The sequence below is a fragment of the Lissotriton vulgaris genome, chromosome 2_1 (assembly GCF_964263255.1).
Source record: "Lissotriton vulgaris chromosome 2_1, aLisVul1.2, whole genome shotgun sequence".
Lineage (NCBI taxonomy): Eukaryota > Metazoa > Chordata > Amphibia > Caudata > Salamandridae > Lissotriton > Lissotriton vulgaris.
In genome coordinates, this window is record NC_141687.1 from 1,177,802,720 (window position 1) to 1,177,828,752 (window position 26,033).

The 26,033-nt window shown below is 47.5% G+C and overlaps 1 protein-coding gene across 2 annotated transcripts in view; it reads right to left on the reverse strand.

Annotated features, from left to right (window-relative positions):
• The window catches only part of ARHGAP32 (Rho GTPase activating protein 32), a 1,359,293-nt gene that overhangs the window by 872,618 nt on the left and 460,642 nt on the right, over positions 1 to 26,033 (reverse strand). For both annotated transcript variants that reach the window (XM_086956893.1, XM_086956892.1), the window contains exon 4: positions 8,761 to 8,845. In XM_086956893.1, coding sequence (XP_086813019.1) covers positions 8,761 to 8,845 — 85 coding nt within the window. The remainder of the gene's footprint in view (positions 1 to 8,760; positions 8,846 to 26,033) is intronic.

The following is a 26,033-nucleotide window of genomic DNA, read 5'->3' on the forward strand; positions in this document are numbered from 1 at the left end:
GTCTGGAGCATCCAGGGAAGCCCACGGAAAAGTAGAGTTACCTTCGAGGGGATCCACCAGTTGACAGATCAGGGATCGCAAAGGAGTCTCGAGCGGAAATGCAAGAAGCAGGCCCATGGAACACTCATGGAGTGTAGGCTCACAATCTTCGGTGCAGATGGTACTCGGGGCTTCGGCTTCAAGTAACCCAATGCAAAACTTCGGGAAAGCTCGGGAAGTCGATGCACTAGAAAATGTGCACGGTGTCCAGGAGTTCCGGTCCCACCTCACCCGTGAGGGCTGCGGGTCTCAGCTTTGCTGGGATCTCGTGGCGGCCTCTGAGAAGTCTGGAAGGCAGTGTCCTGTGTCGCAAATACTTCAGAGTCCGGCGGGAGCTTCGGAAATGCAGACCGGCAAGATGCTTTGTTGGTGCCTGTTGGAACAGGGGACTCACTCCTTGACCACAAGGAAGATTCTTCCGTCCTCTAGTCTTGAGTAGAGCGTCTAAGTTCCAAAATTCAGTATCAGAGTTTCGTACAGGTGTAATCTAAAGTCCTGTTGCAAGGGTTCCCTTACTTATACTGAGAAAAGGGATTGGACATACTCTGGGGACCCACCTATGGCAGGGTTTGGAAAGAGGGGTGGCTACACCCATTTCCTTTGTCCAGTTTCACGCCAGAGCAGGGGCTCATAGCCCCTGCAACCGGTTTGAACTGGGCTACGCACAGGGACACCAAATGTGCCCCCAGTGCAGACATCAAAGCACTCTGAGAGTGCACCCACCCAGCCCCAATACACCAAAGCCTGTCTGGAGGTGGTTACATCTCCCTGTGACAGGAAACCTATTGTCCAGGCCTCCCTTGCCAGCGTTTCAGTCAGCAGCAGGAGTCCAGGCTCGTGTCTGTGGATGCAGCATCCATTTTGTGATGCTGGAGCTCGTTTAAACTATTACTGGGCAGACCAGTGTGTACATGTCTTCTCCCTCTAGTAGGGTGGAATTCTACCCCCGCCGTCAGGAATGGTGGGGAGGTAGGATCCCAAAGTGTTAGGCACCAAACACGACATGTTTCCATGCAGCCATTCCAAAGTTAGCATTTACCGCGAGGTTATAATGCACTTAAGAGCACATGGTCTGGCTGCATCACAGAACAGCCTCAGAGAATAGGCTTTGAAAGCTGCAGAGGGGCTCTGCTCATACATGGGCACCCTCCCACACAAAACCAAGCACTCGGCCTTCAGGATTGATGAGGCCTGCCATAGGAGTGACTGATAGACTTATATGTGTCAGTGATTTAAGGTAGATATAGGTAAACTGTATCGTAGTAAGGGGTGCATAAACAACCTTACCCAGGCTGCAGTAGCTGTCCTGTGGTGCCATTTCGGAAGGCTTCACAGGGGTGGCATAATACATGCTTCAGCCCCTGGTAGGCCTCTGGGGTACCTATGCCCTTAGTACCTAAGGTACCATATATTAGGGACTCACAAGGGTGACCCAGAACCAATCTGGAGTGTACCTAATGTACATGGAATCAATTTAAAGAGGAAGAAGCTAGGCTGGGGGCCTGGATAGCAGGGTCCCAGCCAAAACAGTGAAACACCAGCAAAAAGTGGGGGTAACCACAGTAAGTAGATCCTACTCTCCTACACATGTGTTTCTAATTAAGAAACACATGGCCCCATAAAGACAAGAGAAGGGGCGCATGAACCATCTTTTCTTTAATATACTTGCTCTCCCTGCTCTTTGGTTGGGGCCAGTATCCACCCATGCTGCGGCTGCAGCGCTGTCCTCGCTTGTTCAGGACTGCTATTGAGCCAGACTCCTCCTGTCTGCCCGCCCTGATCTGACTGGGTTTAAAGTACCCGGGGTCCGCAGTGCAAAAGTACACCTCGCCGAGAGAAGAGCATCGCCTGGCTTAGCTGACGGGAACCTCGCGGATCAGACTGGTATGAAGAGGGAAGGGTATGCGCGGGATAATGACCGGTGTTGAAGCGGGGTGTAGTAATGCTTCCGCGCCATGTACTCTCCGCACTGCCCTTGCATAGTCCACACTGGAGGCCGTGCACCTCCCGCTGCTGTACATAGCTGTTAGTTTACTTACCGAGCAACGTCGAGCACGATGTCTCCATTTTACTGCCCAAGTCTGCCTGCAGCTGTTCCTTCCACCAGCTCCTGTTGGATCGAGGGAAAAAGAATTGGAAACATTTTACAGAGCGTTGCTTTTCGATCAGCCGTTTGCCATTCGGGTTAGAGCAGGGGCACCGAATCTGGATGTGAGCTATTGAAATTTTTGTGCAGTGTCCTTACCGGCTGCTTGCAAAACGCGCCTCTTTCCCACGCGAAGGTATCTATGCTGAAGATGTTGCAGCCGCACAGCTCGGGTCGGCAGGTAAAGCACGCTGTTTCGGTGCGAGTGCTGGGAGAGGGTGCTCTGAGGGAGCCGGGCTTCATGGGAGCTCGTCGTAGAAATGTGTGTGTGGAAGTTGTGCCGGGTTTCCACCCGTGTGGGGGTACAGAACAATGGGTGAACGGGGTACAGTGGACCCCTCGCTTTAAGTAAAGTAACCACCTTACAATGCCCCCCACTTCCCCCACCTTGGCGATGGCTGGTGCTGCCACCGTTCCTTACCTCGGCTGAAAAAAGGCAAACCAGCATTGTTTTTGTGTGTGTTATTTGTTTATGTTTTTAATATTTTAGCACCAAGTTACACTCAGACAGTCGAGACCGTGTTAACTGTGCAAGGTGGTCCATGTAGGCATTGATTGGTATGTGTATGTCTTATATTATTTTTAAATCATGAATTGCGTTTTTCCTTTTAACCATCATGGGGTTCCACTCATATGTGCCTCCTTTAAATGAATGTTAAGCCTAGATAAGGGGGGGGGTCATTATCAACAGTCGACCGCTTCCCTAAGCCGCAGGTTTCGGTGCATTTTGGGAATGCTGTGTCGTTTGAGCCGGTGGGATAATCACTTTATATCCCGCTGGTCTGTCCGAAGACGCCCCAGGGCTGGCACGTGGTTGATGTCTTGCACACATGGCGCAGTGCACGATTTTACGATATGAATTTATTTAGCGAGCAGAGGCGCTCTTCTTGGATTCCTTCTTTGTTTGGTGCTTTTCTTTTGAAGGGCGATTTCATACAACGCACTTGTTCTTGCAGTAAAACTCTGCAGAAAGCGCACTGCTGCGTGAAGAGACGTAACGAGAGCCCATCGAGGGACTCTTTAAGAAAAAAACGTCACAACTATTTATATTTCAGAAACGTAGAGGACAACTGAAGTCAAAGATTTTAAGTATTGCGAGTTCATCTCCACCTTTGGGCAAAGGGGTTACCACACTGAAGATACCCACACCAGGATAAATAAATACATTTTGATCTGTGCTTTAGCCGCTCCATAGTAAGCACTGCCTGACAGATGATGCTCTGTGAGAGTTGGTTGTGTACAAACAAACAGGGGCGTAGCTAGAGCTTGTTGTGCCCGGGAGTACCCCTCAGATTGCTGCCCCTGGGGGGGGTTGGGTGGTGCTGGGGAAAAAGGACGGCGTGAGCAGAAGATGTCCGAGTCTCCGAGGAGAGACACATAGTATTGCTGTTAACAGTTACCTCGATCATGCAAGTTAAATGCACATACCTGACACGGTGAAAGGCTAGACAGTTGAATACACCGGTGACTGGCAGTACAAAAGGTAACACACAGACTGCATGATCTATCTGGGGACTCAGAAAAACCACATGTGACATCCATCAGAGAGCTGTGGCAGTTTTTTTAAAAAATTTTTTAAATTAGTTGAGGCCCAGATTTTGCATTGGGATTGCGCCACTTTTTTAGCACAACCCCAAAGCAAAATCCAGTTTGTTAAATTTCTTAATGGGCTTACAATCATGCACTCATGATATATCTAATAAAACCAATGTGTGTGTAATTACACCCATTTGAGCAATCAGCAATGAGAGAGAGACTCTAAAAGGATTAAAACTGGTGCAAATGTCTGTGGCGGCGGAATCAGGATTACAAGAAAATTATGAAAATATCACACCTAGCAATCAGAACCAACCCAGCACACAAAGCCTGTACTGTTAGTAATACCTAGAGCTCCCTTTGCCAAGGATTAACTCCGGCTAAAGTATTTCAAAATTACAATGCACAGAACTCCATCACTCCAAGCCCTTCTCTGGCGGAGTCTCCAAGAGGTAATCTACCAGTCCCAGAAATTCTCTGCCACCAACAGGACAACGCTTCGTCCTCCGAACCATGCTACCAACCCATAGATTTCCATAACTATGTTGACCACTGCACGGCCACATAACACTACCGCACATCCTCAGTCACCTTCATACCATAATCCTCACTCGCATAATACTACTTCACAGACAGACTACCACCAACCATCACCACTCTGCTACCCACCAACAACACACTAACGCCCCACTGGACCGCCTTAAAATATCTCTGCATCACTTTACCACTATATAATCTCAATACTCTCCCACACCACCACGCTGGCAACCCCACCTCAGCCCTAGACACTCTCCAATCAACACACAACCACCTCAGCACTACCACGTTAGCACCTTCCAGCACCACAACACTATTCACTACCACCCAATGCAAATCACTAGTAAGCCAAGCACTACATTTCTCCAACAATATAATCCAACCACATTACAGCATGGCACAGTTGCAAAATAAATGCCCTGCTAATTCAGACTGCAGTAAAACTGGTCTAACAATACCACGTTCCTCTATTCCACCACAGCGCTATCACCAATACCATAGCAATACCACCTGAGAGACCCACATTACCATCTGTCACTACCAAAGTACGGTTCCCGATCACTCCACTACATAATCCCTTTCTATTACCTTGTCATATCACAAGCAGTAGCACCCCCTCACATTACAACCACTTCTCCTCTAACAACCACAGTATCCCTGTTACACTGCCACCTGACTCCCAGCTCAGAGGACCACACACCTACCCCACCACTCCACTAACTTCCAGGAAAGTCCACCACTGAACCCCAGCATCACACTGACACCCGGTGAAGTAACGGTCCAACACTGCACAACTGAGGAAGGATGAAAACAGGTCAAATAACAAACCATCCCAGGGTATCAATACTGGCAGCACATGTACATACACAAGTGAGCTTTTAAAGAACACAAAATACTTTTGGATGACTGGTGCTACCAGGATATTGGAAATGTTTCATGCACCTACTGATCCCAGTGTAAGTTAATATCAAGCATTTAATGACCCTTATGAGAAGAACTTTATTAATTCTGAGTCTTCCTTGACAACTCTCATGCCCTGGTTTATTTTTCTAGAAGAACCTTCACCAGAAAAGTATCACATACTTCACAGCGTTCGTATATAGGGGTTGTTGCAAAATTATTTCTGTATCACCCCTCTATAAAACTAAAGTAACCAACAGACCATTGGTTCTCTCCCTAACTATCTCTTAACTATCACAAGAGTATTCAAGCTTCTGTGATAGTTAATATAAATCTACTATAACCATGAGAGTGTGTGATTGTGTGAAGCCGCTGTGTGTGTTCCCATAAGACAAGACACACAGAAAAGCTGTGCAGCAGGTTACAGGAAGCAGATGTATCTATCACTGAAGCACTTGAGCCCTTATTTTAGCAAACGCTGACGCTCTCTAACTCGTCATAACCAGTGTATTCTGTTTGTGCTTTCAGTGACAATGAAACCTAGCATTTTACATTGATTGAAGCTTTATTTATATAGTGCTTACTACTCCTGACGAGGTACTAACTTCCTCTTTCATTGTGCGCCCTGCCATTATTTATACCAAGGTAGGTCCCCTCTGGTGACTCACGCAGGGAGGTTTGAATGGCAATCCCCAGCCTTATAACGGTTGGTGTTGTGTAGAAGCAGGTACTGGAGGACTCCGCACGCTCTGAGGTGGTATCCTGGCGCTCTGCTCTCTTCCAGCGTGCCAGACTCACTCTCCACAGCGCGCCCGGGCCCCCACGCACACGCTAAGCGCTTACACTTCAAGGTGGTTTTCCTGACTGTTCAGCTGGGTTGGATTAAACGCTGAGCTCTGTCCCTCTACTGCCAAAAGCCCCACACAGTCACGAGTCACCATTTGTATACTTTAATTGCCAACAGCAACAACTGTGTTTCAATTCTAATGTGACTTTATGGGTCATCATCAGGACGAGGGATATTTGGAGCATATGCAAAAAAACTGTAAAAGACGAATCCTAAGGTCAAAAAGTGCCAATATGGTCAGGGTCGCTGCTGTTCTTTATAGGCTAACAATACAATCTCACAGTTGGGTCCTACCTAACATCTGGTTGATGAGGGCCACAGAGAGTACGATAGCTGGCCTTAGAGGCCAAGCAGGCTCTTCAAGGTTCTTCTTAAAAGCCGCTGGATTGTTTGCGACCTTACTGTTAATGCCCAAAAAAATCTACACGTCCCTAAAGGCAAAGCACTGCTGGTTAAAAGGCAGGCTTGGCTTAAAGTGTGACACAAAACACAGGGCCACTTGGAAGCAATGCTTCTCTAAACCTTTGATTGTGTATTAATATTACCCAATGGAGGGTGAGGTGTTTCGATTTTCATCGTGTTAAAGGTAGCTCTAGTGCTCTACCCCAGCAGTATGGATTTAATGTCTAGCGTTTGCATTTTAATGTAACACTGAGAAACGGCACTGCTCAAGAATGCAAATGGCCGTCTATTACATGAGAGCTTCACAAGGATGTATGAACGTATATTGACGCTGTACCACCGTGATTATTTTTAAATGGACCTTAGAATTGACACCAGACCGCATTGAATTATCTGTGCTCCTTGACAAGCTGTGAGGAGATTGTGCCACTGTGTGTCCACAGTCTGTCCACGTGCCTCAGGCATAGTGCTGCGTGAGGAGCTAGTGTCATGCGCACAGAAAGGCGTTTATTCCGAAAAAACAGGCATCTGAAGAATTTACGAAACGTAGTGGACAGACCGAAGACGATATGGGAGTGGGGGTGCATGCAAGCTGCACTTCACCCGCTAACCTTTGGTTTCTGAATGGGAACCATTGCCCTTCACGCGCCCCACCTTGCCCCTCCCAGCCTTCCTTGCCCCTCCCGGCCTTCCTTGCCCCTCCCGGCCTTCCTTGCACCTCCCGGCCTTCCTTGCACCTCCCGGCCTTCCTTGCACCTCCCGGCCTTCCTTGCATCTCCTGGCCTTCCTTGCACCTCCAGGCCTTCCTTGCACCTCCCGGCCTTCGCACCACCAGGCCCTCCTTGCACCTCCCAGACTTGCAGGTTGTCCAAGGGGAAATTGGGAATTCAGCAGTAATGGACATTAGAATTAGAACGAAGTGCATAGATCCTCCAACTAACAGCAGAGTCAGTGAGTGCAAAACGAGTCTGGGTGCTAAAAGAGTGAGTGTAACACTTGGTGCGTGCCGCCCGTCATGCACTGTGCAATGATTGTAATTGGAGGACGGACGGTCACCGTCACCAGGTTTTTTATCCTCACCTTGAAGTAACGGCAGAGTCAGTGAGTGCAAAAACGAGTCTGTCTGGGTGCTTGCATAAAGAGTGAGTGTAACACTTGGTGCGCGTCGCCCGTCGTGCACTGTGCAATGACAGTAATTGGAGGACGGGCGGTCACGGTCACCAGGTTCTTTATCCATAATCCTCACCTTGTGCGTGTGTGCGTGCCGCTGGCCGTGTGCAGGCTGAGGCTGCAGGCAAGAAGATGAAACAAAGGGAATGGTCTCGGTCTCCACAGTGACGCACTCCTCCGACTCCTACACGACGAGCGGGGCGAGCGTAGGGGGCGCAGGGCGGGCGTGAGCGCGTAACGCGTCACACTGCTACGGTGCGGCGAGGGAGGGGGGGAGGTGCAGGCCAACAACAACGGTCATCACATGTCGCAGCAAGTTTGCACTACAGTATTTATGCCCAAATTGCCCATAAGAACTCTGTGCTTAGTGCTTTAGCTCTGGCTGGTAACAAGTGAAGTGCTGCACTGCCGCCCGCCCTACAGTCAGCAGAGGCCGCAACGGGCCTCGGCCTCCTCCAGTCCACCCGACAGTCAGTGCCGGCCTGTGCGTGGTGCCGCCTCAAAAAAGGTGCCGCCTGGGGCGAACCCCCCCCCCCTAGCTACGCGGCTGCAAACAACCAACTGCCACAAAACCGTACATTTTGAATATGTAGTTAAATACCTGCTCTTCGAGTACCTCATTGGCTGTTCATTCCATGGCACTACCAAAATTACATTTGATCATATTTCTCAACTGTAAAACACTCCCTTCTATGGATTATTTAACAACTCGGAACTTAACAGTTAGGTAACCTACTTTGGATACTGCAAAATACGGTAAATACAAAAATTAATGCAATGAAGCTAAGCAACCAGTATTGTCTACAATACAGCCATAACAGTACTTTTTTTTTTTTGTAATGCTAATGCAATAGGTCTCGCTTTTGCGAGGGTTTACGCTATTAGCATTGGAAATGGCAATGCCTTTTATTCATGTTTTATAAACCGAAACATAAAAGGCATTGTCATTTACAATGCCAATAGCTCAAACTTGCATAAATGCGAGACCTATTGCACTGCAAATACTTGTTATTAGTTGTGACAAGATTCCATCTCCACACCATGTAACTAACAAACAATATGGTTTTCCACAAGTTTGCTCAGGAAGACACCCGCTGTGGTGTCAATTAACACAAGCAAAGGTCTGAAATATTGTTACAAATTCCCAACTTCCCTTGAGAGAGTACGCAGAAATTGGACTCACCTGGATGCTTCCAAAATCCACGTTTTCATAATGGAAGTGGGCGCATTCAGCCATCTTTGGGAAGTGTCCCTTTGTAAACGATAACCTAAAGCAGTGACGGAGAGACCAAGAATATGTGAGAGCAAGTCCAGTGAGAGCGATGAGTAGGGACAAGACCTGTACAAAGACCAATAAAAAGTGGAGAACATGAACACATACATACAGGGCAACATGGAAGCAGAGCACATGCACAGTTAAAAAAAGAATATATACACTGTTGTCGATAAAAAGGGGGAGAACGAAAACAAATGATCAAATAAAAAGAGAATACTAAATTCTAAGTCCCTAACAGGGCAGAGCTAAAATAAAAGCATTCATGTCTGTCAACGTATACCAACACATGAATCTGCAGGACTTAAGAGGCAACATATGCTTTAGCTTCTTGCTTGTTCGTGACAAAGAAGCTCAACATCTGTCAAGAGAGTAAATTTACCTCCACAAACCACAGAGCCCTGTTCCATCTCTCCCAGCAACAGAAAACTGGAGGCTCAACATCATGCATGCAAGACACCTCGGGTAGACGACATTCCACACATCCTCCCACTCACGACAACCCTAGCACCACTAGAACTAACTTCCACAGATGACTGACAAGTGTCTCCGACTGGATAAAGAACTACTGCCTGCAGCTGAACACAGACAAGATGGAAGCTCTGATCTTCGCCAACAGCAACACATGGAACGACTACTAGTGGCAATCAGACCAGGACCGCCACCCACTCCCTCTGATCGTGCAAGAAACCTCAGAATCATCAGTGACAAAAAGCTCACCATGAAATCACAGATCAACGTTGTTTACTCCGCCTGTCTCCTCACACTGCTCATGCTACGTAAGATCTTCAAGTGGCTAGCCCTACACACGAGATGCACTGTGACACAGGCCCTCATCACCAGCTGACTGGAATATGGCAACGCCTAGTATGCAGGAATCGCCACACTCCTCCTACAGACACTTCTGACCACAGCGGTATTCGTACAAGCGCCTTGAGACCCTTGCGGGTGAGTAGTGTGCTATACAAGTATCAATTTACCATACAAAACGCCACAGCCAGACTCATCCTTGACCTTGCCTGACAAACCCACAGAACACCCAACTTCGGCCAACTCCACTGGCTCCCTGTACAGAAGAGATTCCAATTCAAGCTGCTCAATCATGCACACAAGGCTCTTCACAACCAAGTCGCCACCTACATTAACCAATGCCTGTACTTCACCAACTGTTGAGAAGACTACTCTACGTCTCCCTCTAACTTACTCATACTCTCACCATCTGCCAAAACAGAACTGGAGGACACGCATTCTCCCACAACGCAGCAAAGACCTGGAACAGCCCCCCAAGCAACTTAGGACCATCACCTCACTTTGGAACTCCGAATGGCCTTCATGACATGGCTGTTCGAGTAAACCTCCTGGACCTTCAAGCGCCTGAATACCAGATTGGGTGATTAGCCACGCTTCAAAAATCCTGACTGATGATTGCAATCATAATGCAACACAACACTATACTTGGAAGCAATTGCATGAAGCAAAGCAGTACATGTCGAATTTGATATTTGCACTTCCCAGAACTGCTATTCCACAAACAATATCTAAAACATAATACAAAGCAGAACTTAAAGAAAGGACTCCATGACCATAGGGACAGCTCATCACAGAAGACAATCTCTCTGGAACCCAAACCATCTCAGGAAGACCGATGACACCCATCAAACTTGTTCATAGTCACTGAACATAACACTGTTGCCGATGTAAATGGCAAGGGTATTACATAAAACTGAACACAGGATACAAGCCTGCTCTAAGACCTATAAATTACTGAAATAAGGGTACTTGAGCGGGTGGGAGACAAAGTGACAAACAGGATCTCACAAAAAGGCTGGACGGAGAACAGGGAAATCACATCTCCTTGTTTCACCAACAAAGCACCTACACATTAGAGAACTTCAGCCCAATACAGCAATATTAGAACCTCAGCATATTAGCCTTCCTTGACCCCTTGAAACGATTCACAAATCTTGAACTCTTATGTGCGTCTGGAAACACATACTTCTCCCACATACTCAGATGCACTCCTTTTTCGTAGTTTCCAAACCAACCCTCCAAACCACAAAAAACAGGCTGCTTAGGAGCCCCATACACTAACTTTCAGATAGCTCGCCTAAGGATGTTCCAAATGAACAGTGCAGCATGTCAATAAATCACTGCCGTAAAACTGAATAGTTGACATTTGATGCTCATCCGACCCAGTCTCCGATCTTACTAGTACTCAGAACCAGCAGCAATTAAAATCAAACTTAGAACTGGGCTCTATAATCCTATCTTTAACTTTACTGGCAAAACACAGTACGATTTCACACCCCTGACTGAAAAAACCCTTTCGGTAATCCATGTCATTAATGCAGTCCATATAAATATCACGAGTTTTACTTCATCTTGCATTGTCAAAGAGTATTTTGTTTTTCTAGATGGTGTTTTTTTTTCATGCTATATAGGACTCTTGTACAGTGCATACATTGAACGCCTTCACATCTGGGTGTCTGGGCGAGTCCAGGGGATGGAGGGGTGAGAACAATTGAGATCTCTGGAGTTGAGAGTAATGGTAGTGCAAGTTTATCATAGTGCCTGTCTAGATTGCCTCATAGTGTTGATAGCTTGTCTGGAACCAGCATGCATGTATCATCTATTAAATTAACAGTAATAACCTATTGAACCAAGAGGGTAAAAAAATCCTTTAACACAATGAGGAGCATTTTGCAGCGGTACAAAGAGGCATCCATGTGTTATCATGCAATGTGAATCAATGCTGCAAGAGGGTTTCGTATGTCAGTTATGGAAGTGACAAAAAATATTAAGTGATCCCTTAATATGCACTTCAAGTCTCCCAATGACAGCCATGTCAGTCATTGGTATCCTTCCATGGCTATTGGCCCCTTTACTTGAAACACTATTTTCTTCCCTGCATCCCCCCCGCCCCCTCCCCAGTCTGTGACTTCACACTCCAACCCCCCACTCCCGTTTGTGCCTTCTTGGACGTCCACACTCCCATTTACAGTGCAAATTGACCAAGCAAAGCCCAGACAAACAAGCATTTGCAATGCAATATGACGCGCATTTACCAAAGACTTATTGCATTGCAAATGGGAGTGCTCTAACCTCCATTCGAGGTTCGCGGGTGTCAGAAACCCTAGTCCTTACGTAAAGGTAATTTGTGGATTTACGAGTTTACCCCTAAATCATGTTAGAAATGGCAGTCGGCAAGGAGATGCCTCCTGTAGTCACACTTACTCCAAGGGTGGTACTCCTCCTGTTAGCTACTGTAGGTATACCTCGAACGGAGGTTAGAGCACTACACCGATATATTGGGACCGGCAGAGTCCTGAAGAAGGCTGGCGTGACCCCAATCGAAGGGCACAGACACACGGCGTTTACATGTCGACTACCTGGCAGTAGGGAGGGCTGTAAGGAGCACATTACATCTCCCTATCACCACTGTCCTTCACATTTTTAATCCTGGCCGGAGGGTCCAGGAATTAAGTATAGGCATAGAGACACCACTGAGCTAGTTTTAACTCACACCGCACTGCACTTTCACCTCGGGCGTTCTCAGTCACTTTTAAATCATTGTTTTCTCTCTTTTGTGTTGTGCTAGTCTTCCCCCAACCAATCGCTCCACCCCTGGCATTGGCTGTGCGGGGGTGTTTTGTAGCAGCCCAATGATAAAGCATGTCACACAACTGTGTGAGTGAGGGCAGTATTGGGGGACACAGCACGCGCCACCACTAGACCACAACACCTTTATTATTATTCCCTACTCCTTTTGGTGTGCATAACGAAACAGGGGTTACCCATTCTACAGCACATTCTGTTGAAGTCCTCTGAAGGTCTTGTGCTGGGAATGAAAAAGACAAATTGCAAGTGGAGGATCGTACAAGATATTCGCAAGATTAACAAGATTGTTGTTACATGTTGTTGAATGTGTAGTGTCATGTGAGTTTGTAATGACAGAACCATTGTGGCTCCTGATGGACACTGTAGAACTGAGACAAAAGCATTATGTATAGAGAAGTGAATGCAGGTTTAGAATGTTAATTAAAGACGTATTATACTAAGTTCCGTGTGTGGCATGGTCAATGGCGAGTACTTGGGCTGGGGAGGATGCTATAACTGGAACAAGATAGGGGATAAGTAACCCAAAGATCAACAGTGTTCTCCCACAGAGTTTGCCATGGTCCAGCAAACTGCTCGTGGGTGCCACATGTGACTCCATTGAAGTGCGGTATTGACATTTGGCATTTGCAGAGTCAAAACACAGCCCCACTTCCATGTAGAGCATCTGAAGTTAATGAAAGCTTCACTGAAGATGCTACACATCTGCGGCAGATAACCTGTTAGGAAGGCTTGCAAAAGAGGTCCTCTGCTACAACGTAACTCAAAGCCATACATTCATATGGAGTGATAACACTATAGTTGGATGCCACCAGGTTTTAAAAGAGCAGCAAATGCAAGATAACACTATGATCAGAAGGGCTGTGAGGCAAAGATCAACCAGGTGTCAGACAGCACACAGACACCTGACGTAAAGTGATACAAGAAACAGTCATTTGCTTACCAGTACTAAGAGAGTCATCATGCCACAGCTCTAGAGGGAGTGACCCCAGAGAAAGCACCCAGGTTTGTGCTTGCAGAGCCATTCATACCAGAAGAGGCGCCCCACCAGTGGGGCTCAGAACAGTTCCAAAGATCTCCAAGGTACAGAAAGCAGAGAGTGGCGATTGAAATCGTGAAAGTTTGATTTTCCAAAGGAGACCAAGAAAGGGGTCACGTTTCCTGAAAGATTCAAAGATGATTCAGAGGCGAGCATGTCAGAGGGACTCAGAGATGGTTTGCAAGATCATCACCAAGCAGCATCAGAGAGAACTCTACTCTCCACATCAGTAACTTACATCAATGGTTACATTGCCAGCGCCTTCATGAAACCAATGCCTTCATGAAACCAATGCCAGTGCCTTAATGAAACCACCCTTGGCATTCAATACCGCCAAAATGTTGAAAAATGGCAATACATTGCCTGGATAGAGGCATCTGATCATTTTATCGATGCAACTTTGGAAGCAGATAACAAGAAGATTATCAAGTACCTTAAGAATCTTGCTTGTGAAGGTGTAAAAGAAGTCATAAATAAAATGTTGTGAGCTGACGTAATTACTTACAGTTAAATCACAGCAGCCTGAATTTGAAGCTGAATCCAATGCCAAACGTAGATTACAAAAGGTACATCTTCAGTCAAGAATGACAGAAAGCCAATGAGACCATCAACAAATTTATTGAGAGACTCAATACGCTCATCAAACACTGTAAGTTCAATTAATTTAATGATGAAGAAGCTTTACGCCTCATAGTGATTGACGGATGTTTGTCTGATTCATTTAGATGAAGATTTCTGAGAGAAACTCTAAGTCTGGAGCGAGTTCTCATTGCTGCAAGAGCTGAAGTGTGTGCTGACCGATAAGCTGCTAACATGGAGGCCAGAGGTGCCCAGAGGGAGTCAGTCATGAATGTGAGAAATAAGCCAAAGCACAAGGCCGAGAGACCTAGAGTGAATTCTCCACAGAAAAAGAAGTTATGTTTCAGGTTTGAATTTAGGTTTTCTACACAAAGGTAAATGTCCCGCCACTTGACATATCTGCAAAGGCTGTGGTAAGAAGAACCATTTTGCGATGGTGTGGAACTCGAAGGAGAGAGTGTCACGGCACGAATACAAAATAGTTTTAGTTTATAAACTTTATTTTGATTTTTTTTTTACATCACAAAAGTCAACACAATACAAACATAGAGGTCAAATTAGACAATAAATCGTATCACTACATCAACACACTTGATTGTAACGTGGACATATAATAATCATCATTAAAACAATAAATATTTAGGAAACTCTAAAACACTCCTATGACAGCGGCCAGGAAATAAGATAAAAAAATAAATATATAACATTTCCTTATAAAAGAGCATCATATCTATACATTAAAAATGTATATAACAATGATAAAAAATATGATGTAAAGAACATAGGGGGAAATTTACCTATATCTCCCTTCAGTCCAACGAATCACCCACACCCAACCCAAGAATTTAGCTGTGGCAATTACAGTGGGGCTGTCTACTGCTGTTTTAAATAATCTAAATGCCTCACTGTATAACCTAGTGCCCAAGAGTGAACACAAAGGTTTCAACCAGCATCGCCTCGGGTTGCTGTATGCTGGGCATGCAAAAAGAAAATGGGCCAATGATTGCACCCTTTCCAGACAAAAGGGACAGTTGCTATCAGTTGCATCGGAATTGGACCACTTCGAGGTAAAGGCCTTGATGGGTAATGTACCTACTCTAAACTGGTGGAATAATTTTCTATCCCGTGTTGATGTGAATAAATACCAGTACTGTTCATATTTCGGTTCAAATTTGATTTCAAGAAAAGTGCTGGACAGGGTAAAACTAGTAGGAACTGTAAACCTCTAAGACACAGCTTTCCAAAGTGTGTGGCGCGACACGTTACTGTGTCGCGCCCCTTGCGTAGGTGTGTCGCGCGATCAGAACTATGAGGGCAGATTTATGGGGAGAATGAGCGGGAGGAATACGGCGGCGGCTGGTGGAGCGAGTGGCGTCATTTCACCCTAAATCGGGTCCGGACGTGGAGGGAGCCGCAGCCTATAGCGTGGGCTCTGAACGGGCCGCAGTGTAAATGTAAATCTAAATGTATAGGCATTTATATAGCGCACTACTTACCCGGAGGGTCCCAAGGCGCTTCGACCGCTGCGAAACCCTTCCTGGCTTCCCTGAGAGATGGTCCCTTAATGGGTATCCCCAGGGTGAGACCAGGCATCCCCGGCGGTCTGGTGGGGCCGTTAGTGAAGATGAGGCAAGCTAATGCCCAGAGTTGCCGAGTGTGATCGCTGATCAGAGTGGGCACCGAGGCGAGAGAATTATCGAGTCCGCTGACCCTGGTCCAGAAACCTGCCGCACCGGGAATCGAACCCTGGTCCCGGGCCGTCCTCTGCTCTCGGGTCTGCCGCCTCTAACCAGTGAGCCACACTACTAACCTGCACCAATCTATCAGAGGCTCCCCGTAGGACACTGAAGTTGGAGATGACCACCGGGGTCCGAGACTAGCATCGCACTGCAGGTTACGCTCCTGAGCATTCCTGGGGGCAACAAGGAGGGCGGGCTGCTAACGGGGGCAAAGAGGAGGGCGGGCTGCTAACCCCCGGCCTGAGGCTACTGCATTAGAGGCACCGCTCCCTGGCGTTCCCAGATGGCGCACTTCCTTGGTGCGAGTGAGCTGCTCCTGCGATAACTCTCCCCCCCCCCCCCCCACCCCCTCCTGATCTTTGATCATTCTCAGCAGCATCCAACTCCATGCTGGGGCGTGCTGGCTACGTGTGCGGCTGGTCCTCCCGGGGTGACCTCTGGGGCCTTTCTGCCTTCGGATCCTTTCTACTAGAGGTCTTCAGCCAGATAGTTAAGTGAAAAGCACACCAGCATTCTAGTGGCACAGCAATAAGCCCGATCGGCCCCTGGTTTCCCTTTGCCTGCACAGGCTGCATCTACCGGACGTTAATTGTCTGCACAGACTGCAGCTAGTTGGCGTTAATTGTGTGCTCTGGGCACAGCAGATACCGACTGGGTGCCCAAACTAGTCATGTGATTAAAATCTAGGATTTGGTGAGCATAATCTATAATGAAATCAACTGAAACACTATCATGTTTACTACAGATAGATGAACTGAAGTACATTTTGTAGATTAATTGCTTCTTAAACAGGTTTCGGATTTGTAAATACACTATCTTGATTGAATGCCATTGAAACAAGCATTGGCAAACTCAGTAGGCTCGGCATTAGCAAGCGCCTTGGGTGGTTAGGCCCGCTCGCTGCGCACGCTAGCGTTACCGTGTCCCGAAATTTTATTTTCCAGAATGGCGTGTCACCAACATGAAAAGTTTGGAAAGCTGTGCTCTAAGATATATCATGACCCAATAGGTTGCTTTTAGCTCTATTTTGCTGGGAAAGGAACACTCAGCAGGGGAAATCCACAGCCGACTCAACCCCAGCTCATAGAGAATATGTTTAACACTCCTAAACCAGCCAATTTTCTTATTTACATCCAACTCCCTAACTTCTAGCACAGCCAAAGCATAGTTGGCTAACTCGGGAGTCACCCAAAGTCTCCTCCAGTATGCATTAGCCTATAACGTGCTACATCCCTAATCAAATGACACCCCAAATCCAAGTAGAGGGGGACCAGTGGGGTGGATTGCAGCAGGTCAGTTAACAATCTTAAAAATGTATTTTGACCCACCACTAAAGAATCCAGATTTATGTGCCCCCACAACTCTGCACCATAGAGAATTGAAGCACAAATTTTGGAGTTATAGATCTGCAATACTGGAGCTATGGGTTTGGTATAAGAGCGTCTATGCTCCTTGAGCAACACACCCGAAAGTTGGGCATGTCTCACTGTAAGACAGTCTATTTGCGGCTTCCAGCACTGTTTGTTATCAATAATTACCCCTAAATATGAAAAAGTCACTGTTTGCTATAAATCACCTTCCTGCATCCTAACTTCACTGATGACTTTGTTAGAGTTCTGGAGGACCATAAACTTTGTTTTGTCAACACTGACAACAAGGTAATGATCCGCACAGAACTCCTCAAATCTTGACAGAGCACGTTGAAGGCCCTGTCTCGTTTTGGAGAGAATGAGGGTGTCATCGGCGAACATTAGGAGGGAGATCTTTAATCCAGCTAAACTTGGTGCGTCTGTGGGGCAGTTCTCAAAATATTTCAAAACCCCATTTATATATATTGAAAAATGGGTGGGTGCAAGCGCCCCTGCCTCACACCCTTCTCGACCGGAACTTTTCGGTGGTACTACCTGCCATATCCCATCTAACCTGGGCATAATTATATGTATGCAATTTAATTACAAAAGCCAAAATGTCCAATGGCATGCCCAACTTTAAGAGACTACACCACAGCTTGCTTGTAAATCCGAGAGGATATGGCATTCCTCCATCCATGCCTGCATTCTACCTAAAATCACCCTTGCCGTTACCTTTTGAATGCAGTCAATCAGGCTTATAGGCCTATAATTTCCTGGTAGGGAGCGACCCCCCGTTTTAAAAATAGGAAGGATTACTGCACCTGCCAAGGAACTAGGAATCCCTGCTCCCTTATCGATAGCATTCATTATTAATTGAATGTACGTTGCCCAGGAGTCCAGGTCCTGCAGAAAAAGGTCTGCAGGAATGCAGTCAAGACCAGGAGCCCTACCTTTAGGGACCTGAAGAAGGGCAGTTTCTACTTCCTTTTTGGTAATACAAAGAGAAGGGGGAGAAGCTGGCATTACAAGAGTGACTTGAGCGTCTAAGTCACTGGAAAAATTGACCTTTGTAGTGGCAGACCCACTGTGCTGGTTCCACATGGTTTGTGGGAACATTTCTAGGGTCTCCACTCTCCCATTTCACTAAATGCCAAAATCTTGTCTTATCTCTCCCAGAGCATGAATTAAGTAGTTCAGCCCAATGAGCTTCATCTCAGTCCCTTTTTGCCTGGGATTGTGCTGCCTTATAAGCGTGCCTCTTCTCTCTAATAATGGCCTGTTCTTTACTCCTAATAGCAACTGCCAAAGCTCTATAGGCCAAGCGACAATTGGAATTATACCATACAGCAGCCTTGGTAGTGGATGATACAGACCCTTTTTTATTTTTCATAATAAAAAAACTTTTAAGTTGATTAAAAAGATGCTCGTGTGCCTGGCCAACTCTATCCAAGTATATCCCAAGTTCAGCATTTGCCTGAAGAGTAACTATGGTGTCAGCTACTAAGTTACTCATAACTAGCAGCTTCTCAGGATTGAGTGCAACCTTGGCCCAATTAAGGCGTCTTGTGCCATAAGACAGATGACCTTCTAGAAAATCTGGACAGGGTGGCAACTCTTCAGCATGGTTTAAATCTACAGCCCGCGTAGAAACTAAAAGAGGATTATGATCACTTTCTGGGCAGGCTTCTACCACTATGTCTATCAATTTTAGCCAAAGCTCCTTATTTATAATGAAATAATCTATCCGACTGGAGCGATGCCCACCACTATATGTTGGCATCCCTGATTTATCAGATTTTGTGTGGCCATTTGCTGCTCTCAACCCATGTTCCAGGCAAAATACTTTTAAATGGAGTGCTGCACTAGTCCTCTTTTTTATGGCCGGAAGTTCCCGAGGTGGTATCGACCACTGGTCATCCTCCTCCACAATAAAGTTCATATCCTCACAATCGAGTGGTTCATAAGTGCAATCAAAGTCCCCAGCTATTATAGTATTACTATGACCTCTATGATTCATTAAAAAATCGTCCAATAGGTTAACTGTATTGGACGCCTTGCCATCTGGCTCACCCTGGCATAAACATTAATAAGTAGAACATCCACAGAAATACAGTGTGATAACTTGACAATGTGAATGTCCTGAGAGTCAATAGCAATCTCTTCTAACTTGTAGTGGTGGAGCTGTCTAACCCACATTGTCAAGCCCCCCTTCGGTCTACCCCTCACCCCCTGTACAGCTAATTTTGAAAAATTAATGTAACCCTCACAATAGACTTGGTCCAGTGCCCAAGTTTCTTGAAAAAAGTATCTTATCTAAATCCTCAATGAATGAGGTCCATTCAGAAGAAGCTACTTTGCTTACAAGACCCGCAATATTCCAAGAAGCTATTCTTAAGGCAATGCTGGACTCTGTAGGAACGCTGGTTAGTATTTGGGGGCCTTGTCCGTGGTTTGACAGGTAGGAATCTGGAACTTTGTCAGTAGCATTACATAGGTAAACCATACCATTATCATATGCCCCAATGGTTACAGATGGACCCAGATTTAGGGGCGATATTTGCCCGTCTGATCCATTTAGTGCTTCATTACCAATACTAGGAATGCACATCGCTTGATTACCCCTACCTTGTTTGACCCTTTGGGATTGGGTCTTTTCAATTAAAGCTAGAGGACCCAGTCAATCTATGTCCTCCAAATTAATGAAGGATTCAAATCTATTAAAAGTTGGGACAGAATACTTATACAATCCCTGAGCCTGAGTTACTGTATTACAATAAACCCTGGGCATTGGCAATAATGGTGTGGTTTGATAAAAAAAAACCCTAGAGGTAGGATGTTGATGCCTTCCCCACTCAAATACCTAGATCTGGCCCTATCAAGGATTGTTTTTACTAAATGAGGGGAGCCAAAGTTCACCACCACACAATCGCCTCTACTTATTTTCCTTGATTTCCCTATCCAGGCCATCCTACGTGCCATTTTGAATCCCCTAAATAAGTGACCTCCCAGTCCTGTTCTAACATTTATTAGATGAAGTGCCTTGTTCCTAAGAGAAACCAAGTTTTCCTCAATTCCTGGATGTAGATGAGGTACATTCGTAAGTACAATGGTATATGGCGTAGCATCGGCAGGTAGTTTGAGAGGATCATTACAAATAGATTAATTTTGCCCAAGGTGGGGGGGGGGGGGGGGGGCGTCCCGCACAGATGACCCTAGTCTCTTTAGGAGGCAGTGAGATGTCTCAGAGGCTCAGCTGCCCAGGAACACTAAGAAATATGGGCAGCGAGTGACCGTCAATGGCCAAAAGGTGGAGGCTCTTAGAGATACAGGAGCCAGTGTGACAGCGGTCAGGTGTCACCTGGTGTCTCAAGAGCAGATTGTCCCTCATGAATTTTGCCGAGTTGTTAATGCCGACAACACAGAGAGTCATTGCCCAATGGCTCAGGTTCCCTTTGAGTGGGGGGGGGGGGATGGGTCTCTGGTACTCTTCAGGTAGCTGTGAGGCCCGCCATGCTGTTGACTGTTTGTTAGGAAAAGACTTGGAGAGCTCCCCTTGGGAAAAGGTGGAGAAAACAACTCACTTGAAGATGGTTGGACTGCCTGACTGGGCGTGCGTGACCACCCGGTCAATGTCAGCCAGTTGGGGTTCTCAAGATGACCTGGAGCCTGAGAGGGAGGCCCAGGAACCTGCCGAAGAGAGAAGTGGCGAGGGGCACGGGAAACCGGCCCCTGAAGACACCACTGCCCAGGAGGAGGTAGACCAGGAGGCGGATGCCCTGGAGCCTACCGGGGAACAGATAGCTGAACTGGGAGATCTGCCTGAGCTGACCCATTGGCAGCAAGGAGGTCCCTCCAGGGAAGAATTCTGCAAGGAGCAAAGAGAGTGCCCTTCTCTTGTGGGCTTGCGGCAACAGGCTGTAAGCCAGGAGGCAGGTGATCAGTCAGGATCACATTGGATCTACTGGGAGAATGGTCTCCTGTATAGTGAGCCTAAGGTTGCTGAACCTGGGCCAGCCTGTGTCCTGGTGGTACCCCAGAAGTTCAGAGCCTTCCTACTGGGGCTGGCTCATGATGTGCCATTAGCAGGACATTTGGGGCAGGACAAGACCTTTGAGAGGCTTGTCACCCACTTTCATTGGCCCCAAATGCGAAAGAGTTCTGATACTCATTGCAGAACTTGTCAGACTTGCCAGGCAAGTGGAATGAGTGGGAGGAAGCACAAGGCTCCTCTCCAACCATTCCATGTGGTCAGTACCTCAGTTGAGCGGGTGGGGATTGACATTGTGGGGCCACTGGATCGCAAGACAGCCATGGGCAACAGGCTAATCCTGGTCTTGGTGGACCATGCCACCCGGTACCCGGAAGTCATGGGAGCAATCTCCCAGGAAACCGTCCCAGGATGTGGATAGCTACATGCTGGCCTTCAGGAACCAGACCAGGCGCTTCACTGAACTCACTCAGGCGAATTTGGAGACCCGACAGGAGGAAATGAAGCGCTGGTATGACCAGAATGCCGCTCTGGTAGAGCTTCAGCCTGGACAGAAGGTGTGGGTCATGGCCCCAGTGGAGCCCTGTGCGCTCCAAGAGAAGTGGACTGGACCTTTTGAGGTTGTGGAGCTCAAGAGTCCAGTTAACTACTTGGTGGACTTGCTGTCTCCTAGGAATCCCTTGAGGGTCCCACATGTCAACCGCCTTAAGTCTCATTTAGAGAGGTCTGAAGTGGGCATGCTCTTGGCAACAGATGCTGGGATGGAGGAGGAGACTGAGCCTCTTCCTGATCTCCTGTCAGCCTCAGAGCAGGATGGGTCAGTGGATGGTGTTAACTTCTCTTCCACCCTGACCCCTGAGTAACAGAATGACTGCCGCAAGTTGCTGGGACAGTTTTCTGATCTGTTTTCCTGGTTCCTGGTGTCATAGACTGGTGCGTCCATGATGTGGACACAGGAGACAGCTTACCTGTAAAGCACAAGTCTTACAGGGTACCTGACAGGGTGAGGGCTTGCATTAAAGAGGAGGTCTCAAAGATGCTTGCACTTAGAGTGATTGAGTCATCTCGCAGTCCTTGGGGCAGCCCAGTGGTCTTGGTCCCGAAGGCTGCAGCGCAAGGTGCCACACCTGGACTCCAGTTCTGTGTGGACTACCAAGGGCTCAATTCAGTCACGAAGACTGACGCACACTTCATCCCCAGAGCTGATGAGCTCATTGATCGGCTAGGGGCTGCACGGTACCTCAGCACGTTTGATTTAACATCTGGGTACTGGCAGATTGCCTTGACTGATGGGGAAAAGGAGAGGACAGCATTCTCTACACCAGATGGGCATTTCCAGTTCCGGGTTATGCCCTTTGGGATGAAGAATGCCCCTGTCACCTTTTAGAGGATGGTCAACCAGGTGTTGGGTGGACTGGAAGAATTCAGGGCCGCCTACCTTGATGACATCGCAGTGTTCAGTGTCAGTTGGGAGGAACATCTGTGCCACCTCTGGGAAGTGTTGTTGGCACTGCGGAGAGCAGGCCTTATGATCAAGGTGAATAAGTGCTAGATCGGGCAGGGTTCTGTGGTGTACTTGGGAAACCAAGTTGGGAGCAGCCAGGTGGCGCCCCTACAACCCAAGATTGAAACCATCCTGGCTTGGGAGCTGCCAAAAACCCAGACAGAGGTGAGAGCCTTCCTAGGTCTCACAGGGAATTACAGGAGGTTTGTCAAGGGCTATGGCAACACTGTTGCTCCCTTGACCGAGATGACTTCCGGGAAGCAGCCCAAGAAAGTGATTTGGACTGACACCTGTCAGAAAGCCTTTGAGGCCCTGAAAGCTGCCATGTGCACGGCGCCCGTGCTCCTGGCAACCAACTTCTCAAGAGAGTTCATTGTCCAGACAGACGCTTCAGAGCATGGTGTGGGGGCTGTTTTGTCACAGATGAATGAGGAGGGCCTAGATCAACCTGTAGCCTTTATCAGTAGAAGGTTACTTCCACGGGAACAGAGGTGGAGGGCTATTGAGCGTGAAGCATTTGCTGTGGTCTGGGCACTGAAGAAGCTGAGACCATACCTATTTGGGACTGACTTCCGGGTTCAGACAGACCACAGCCCCTCAGATGGTTGATGCAGATGAGGGGTGAGAATTCAAAGCTGTTGAGGTGGTCCATCTCCCTACAGGGTATTGATTTTACGGTGGAACACCGCCCTGGTACAGAACACGCCAACGCTGATGGTCTGTCCAGATTTTTCCGCCTTAGTGAAGAGAACTCCCAGGAGTTAGGGTAGTTCTCCCCACTTTTCAGCTGGAGGGGACACGTGTTAGACCTGGCACCATTGGCGTAGGTCTCCCTTCCATTTTTGCTGTTGCCTCATGAGCTTTTGCTGGTGTTAGATGCTTTGGGCACTGTGCCACTGCTGTTCAGTGCAAGTGCTCCATACTGTAAATTGCTGTACTAATCAGTGGTTCCATGTTTGGCTATTTGGTTTACCTGTCAGACCCTAGTCTAGTGCACTGAGTGTGCCCAGGGCGTGTAATCCAAATGCTGCTGGTGGGCCTGCAGCACTGGTTATGCCACCCACAGAAGCAGCCTTGTAAAATGTGTCTAAGGTCTGCCATTGCAGAGCCTGCGTGCTGTCTGGTACTGTCATGCTGACTGGGCAAGTGCACCCACTTCCCAGTCCCTAAACCTTCCCTTTTCTTCATATCAGTCACCCCTATGGTAGGCCCAAGGGCAGGGTGCATTGTACGCATAAGGTAGGATAAGCCCTGATGTTTGGGGCATGTCTTAATAGTGAATTACAGCCATTTTCGTTTTTCACTATTGCAAGGCTACCTGTTCTCCATAGGCCAGAATGGGCTGTTAGAATTGTTACACTTTATAATCCTAACAGGCTCAGAGAACATGGTAGAAAATCGAGTTTAGTATGCTTGAACTCAGAATAATAAAATACATCTTTTAGTAAAGTTTTTTTTAATATTCTGTGTTTGCAAATACCACTTTTAGAAAGTAGGTATTTGCTTGTCTAACCATTCAAACCTGCCTCTGCAAGTTTGTGTATTGCTATGTCTGGTTTCTGTGAGTGACAGGGCTGGGAAATTCCAGGAGGCAGGCTGAGTCACCCAGTGGTGAATAGAGAGATCTGCATCTTGATGGGAGGGAGGAGTGCACCTGAACTCTGAATAGGGCTGTGCCTGCCTTCCACAATGCTGGCTCCACCCCCTGGGGAGCGGCTGATGTCTCTGCCCTGCACACTGAAAGAAGAGGAGTCCTGTAAACAGAGTGCTCCAGGACTGTACTTGCCTTCCATAATGCTGGCTCCACTTCCTGTGGGGCGTCGGATGTGCATGCCCTGCACTGTGAAAGGAAAGGAGAAGTCTGGTAAACAAAGTGCTCAGGAACTGGTTTGGACTAGGAGCAGGTCCCTCTCCCCTCAGAGAACAAAGGATTTTGGGGAATAAATATTGGGACCCTGCTCCCAAGAGATTAGATCTCTTTGGACTACAAGAAGAAACCTTTACTGAGGAGAGGAACCTGAAGAAACTGAGGAGAGACTATTCCCAAGCTGAAGGGCTGCTTGGGGTATTGGCCTGCGGTGGTTGCCTTACTGCCAAAGGAAGGAGAAAGGAACTTTGTGTACTTTGCTTTCAGTTTGTGAAGGATATCCAAGGACTTGGAAAAGACCTTGCATCCTGCTGAAGTCTCAGGGACAACAGACTTCACCCCCCAGCTCCCCAGAGTTCTTGTAGAAGTGCCTGCTGCTGTTTTGGGCCTTCTGAGGAACTGCGTGTCGCAAGGAGCTGGAAGCGTGACTCAACAAGAAGAAACGTGTCGCCGTCGCTGTGCCTGCCGTCGCAACTCCGGAGAAAGGAGGGTGTCGCCGCTGGAACTGTCGCTCTGCACAGCATCGGAGAGAAGCGTGCCGCAACGAAGAGGAAGCGTGTCATCGTCGCTGCTGTGGCAACTCTGAAGAAGGAGAGTGTTGCCGCTGGAGCTGTCGCACTGCACCGCATCAGGAGAAGAATCTCGCAACGAGGTCGGAGAGTGTCGCCGTGCCTGCCGTCGCAACTCCGGAGAAGGAGGGTTTCACCGCTGGAACTGTCGCATTGCACCGCATTGACCAAGAGCACCTCGCATCCCCGGGAAGCGCGCCGCCGTCGGAGCTGCTGCCATCGCATCTTGGATGTTGCCGCTGTAGTTGTCGCATCGAGCGGAAGCTTCACGCATCGTGGGAGAAGAGCGTCGCCGCTGCCGTCGCATCTTGGATGTCGCCGCTTTAGTCCACGCATCAGACCGAGAACTTCATGCATCCCCGAGAAGCGTGCCGCATCTGGAAGATCTTCACGTCTTTACTTCTTTGTATCTGAACTTTGCCGCATTTCCCATCGCTGCAACATTGCTTGTCGTGGAAGCACAACGCAACTTAAGGTACATTGACGCAGAGTGTTTCATCTAAGAACTGAACTGAACTAAACTTAAATCTTCCATCTTAAAGTAATCTTAGTGTGTATTTTTGTTGTTTATGGTCTTGTGGTAACTCTATATAAAGTCTACTTATTGTTGATATAAAACCTGTGTGGTGTCCATTTGTAGTGTTGTCACTGGGTTACTGTATGTGGTCACAACTGTTTAACTTACAACGCCTCTGAAATAAGCCTTGACAGCTCACGCCACGCAACCTAGAGGGTGAGCAGGGGTTATTTTAGGAGTGTAATCCCCTTGTTCTGACTAGAGGAAAGGGTCCCTACTTGTCACAAGTACCTACCTGTGCCAACTAGAGATCCCCAAATCTAACATTGGTGGCAGCGGTGGGATTCTGGATTTGCATTTGTGACTCATGTACAGTGACTGGTGAACACTACTTAGTGAATGCAGACCATAACG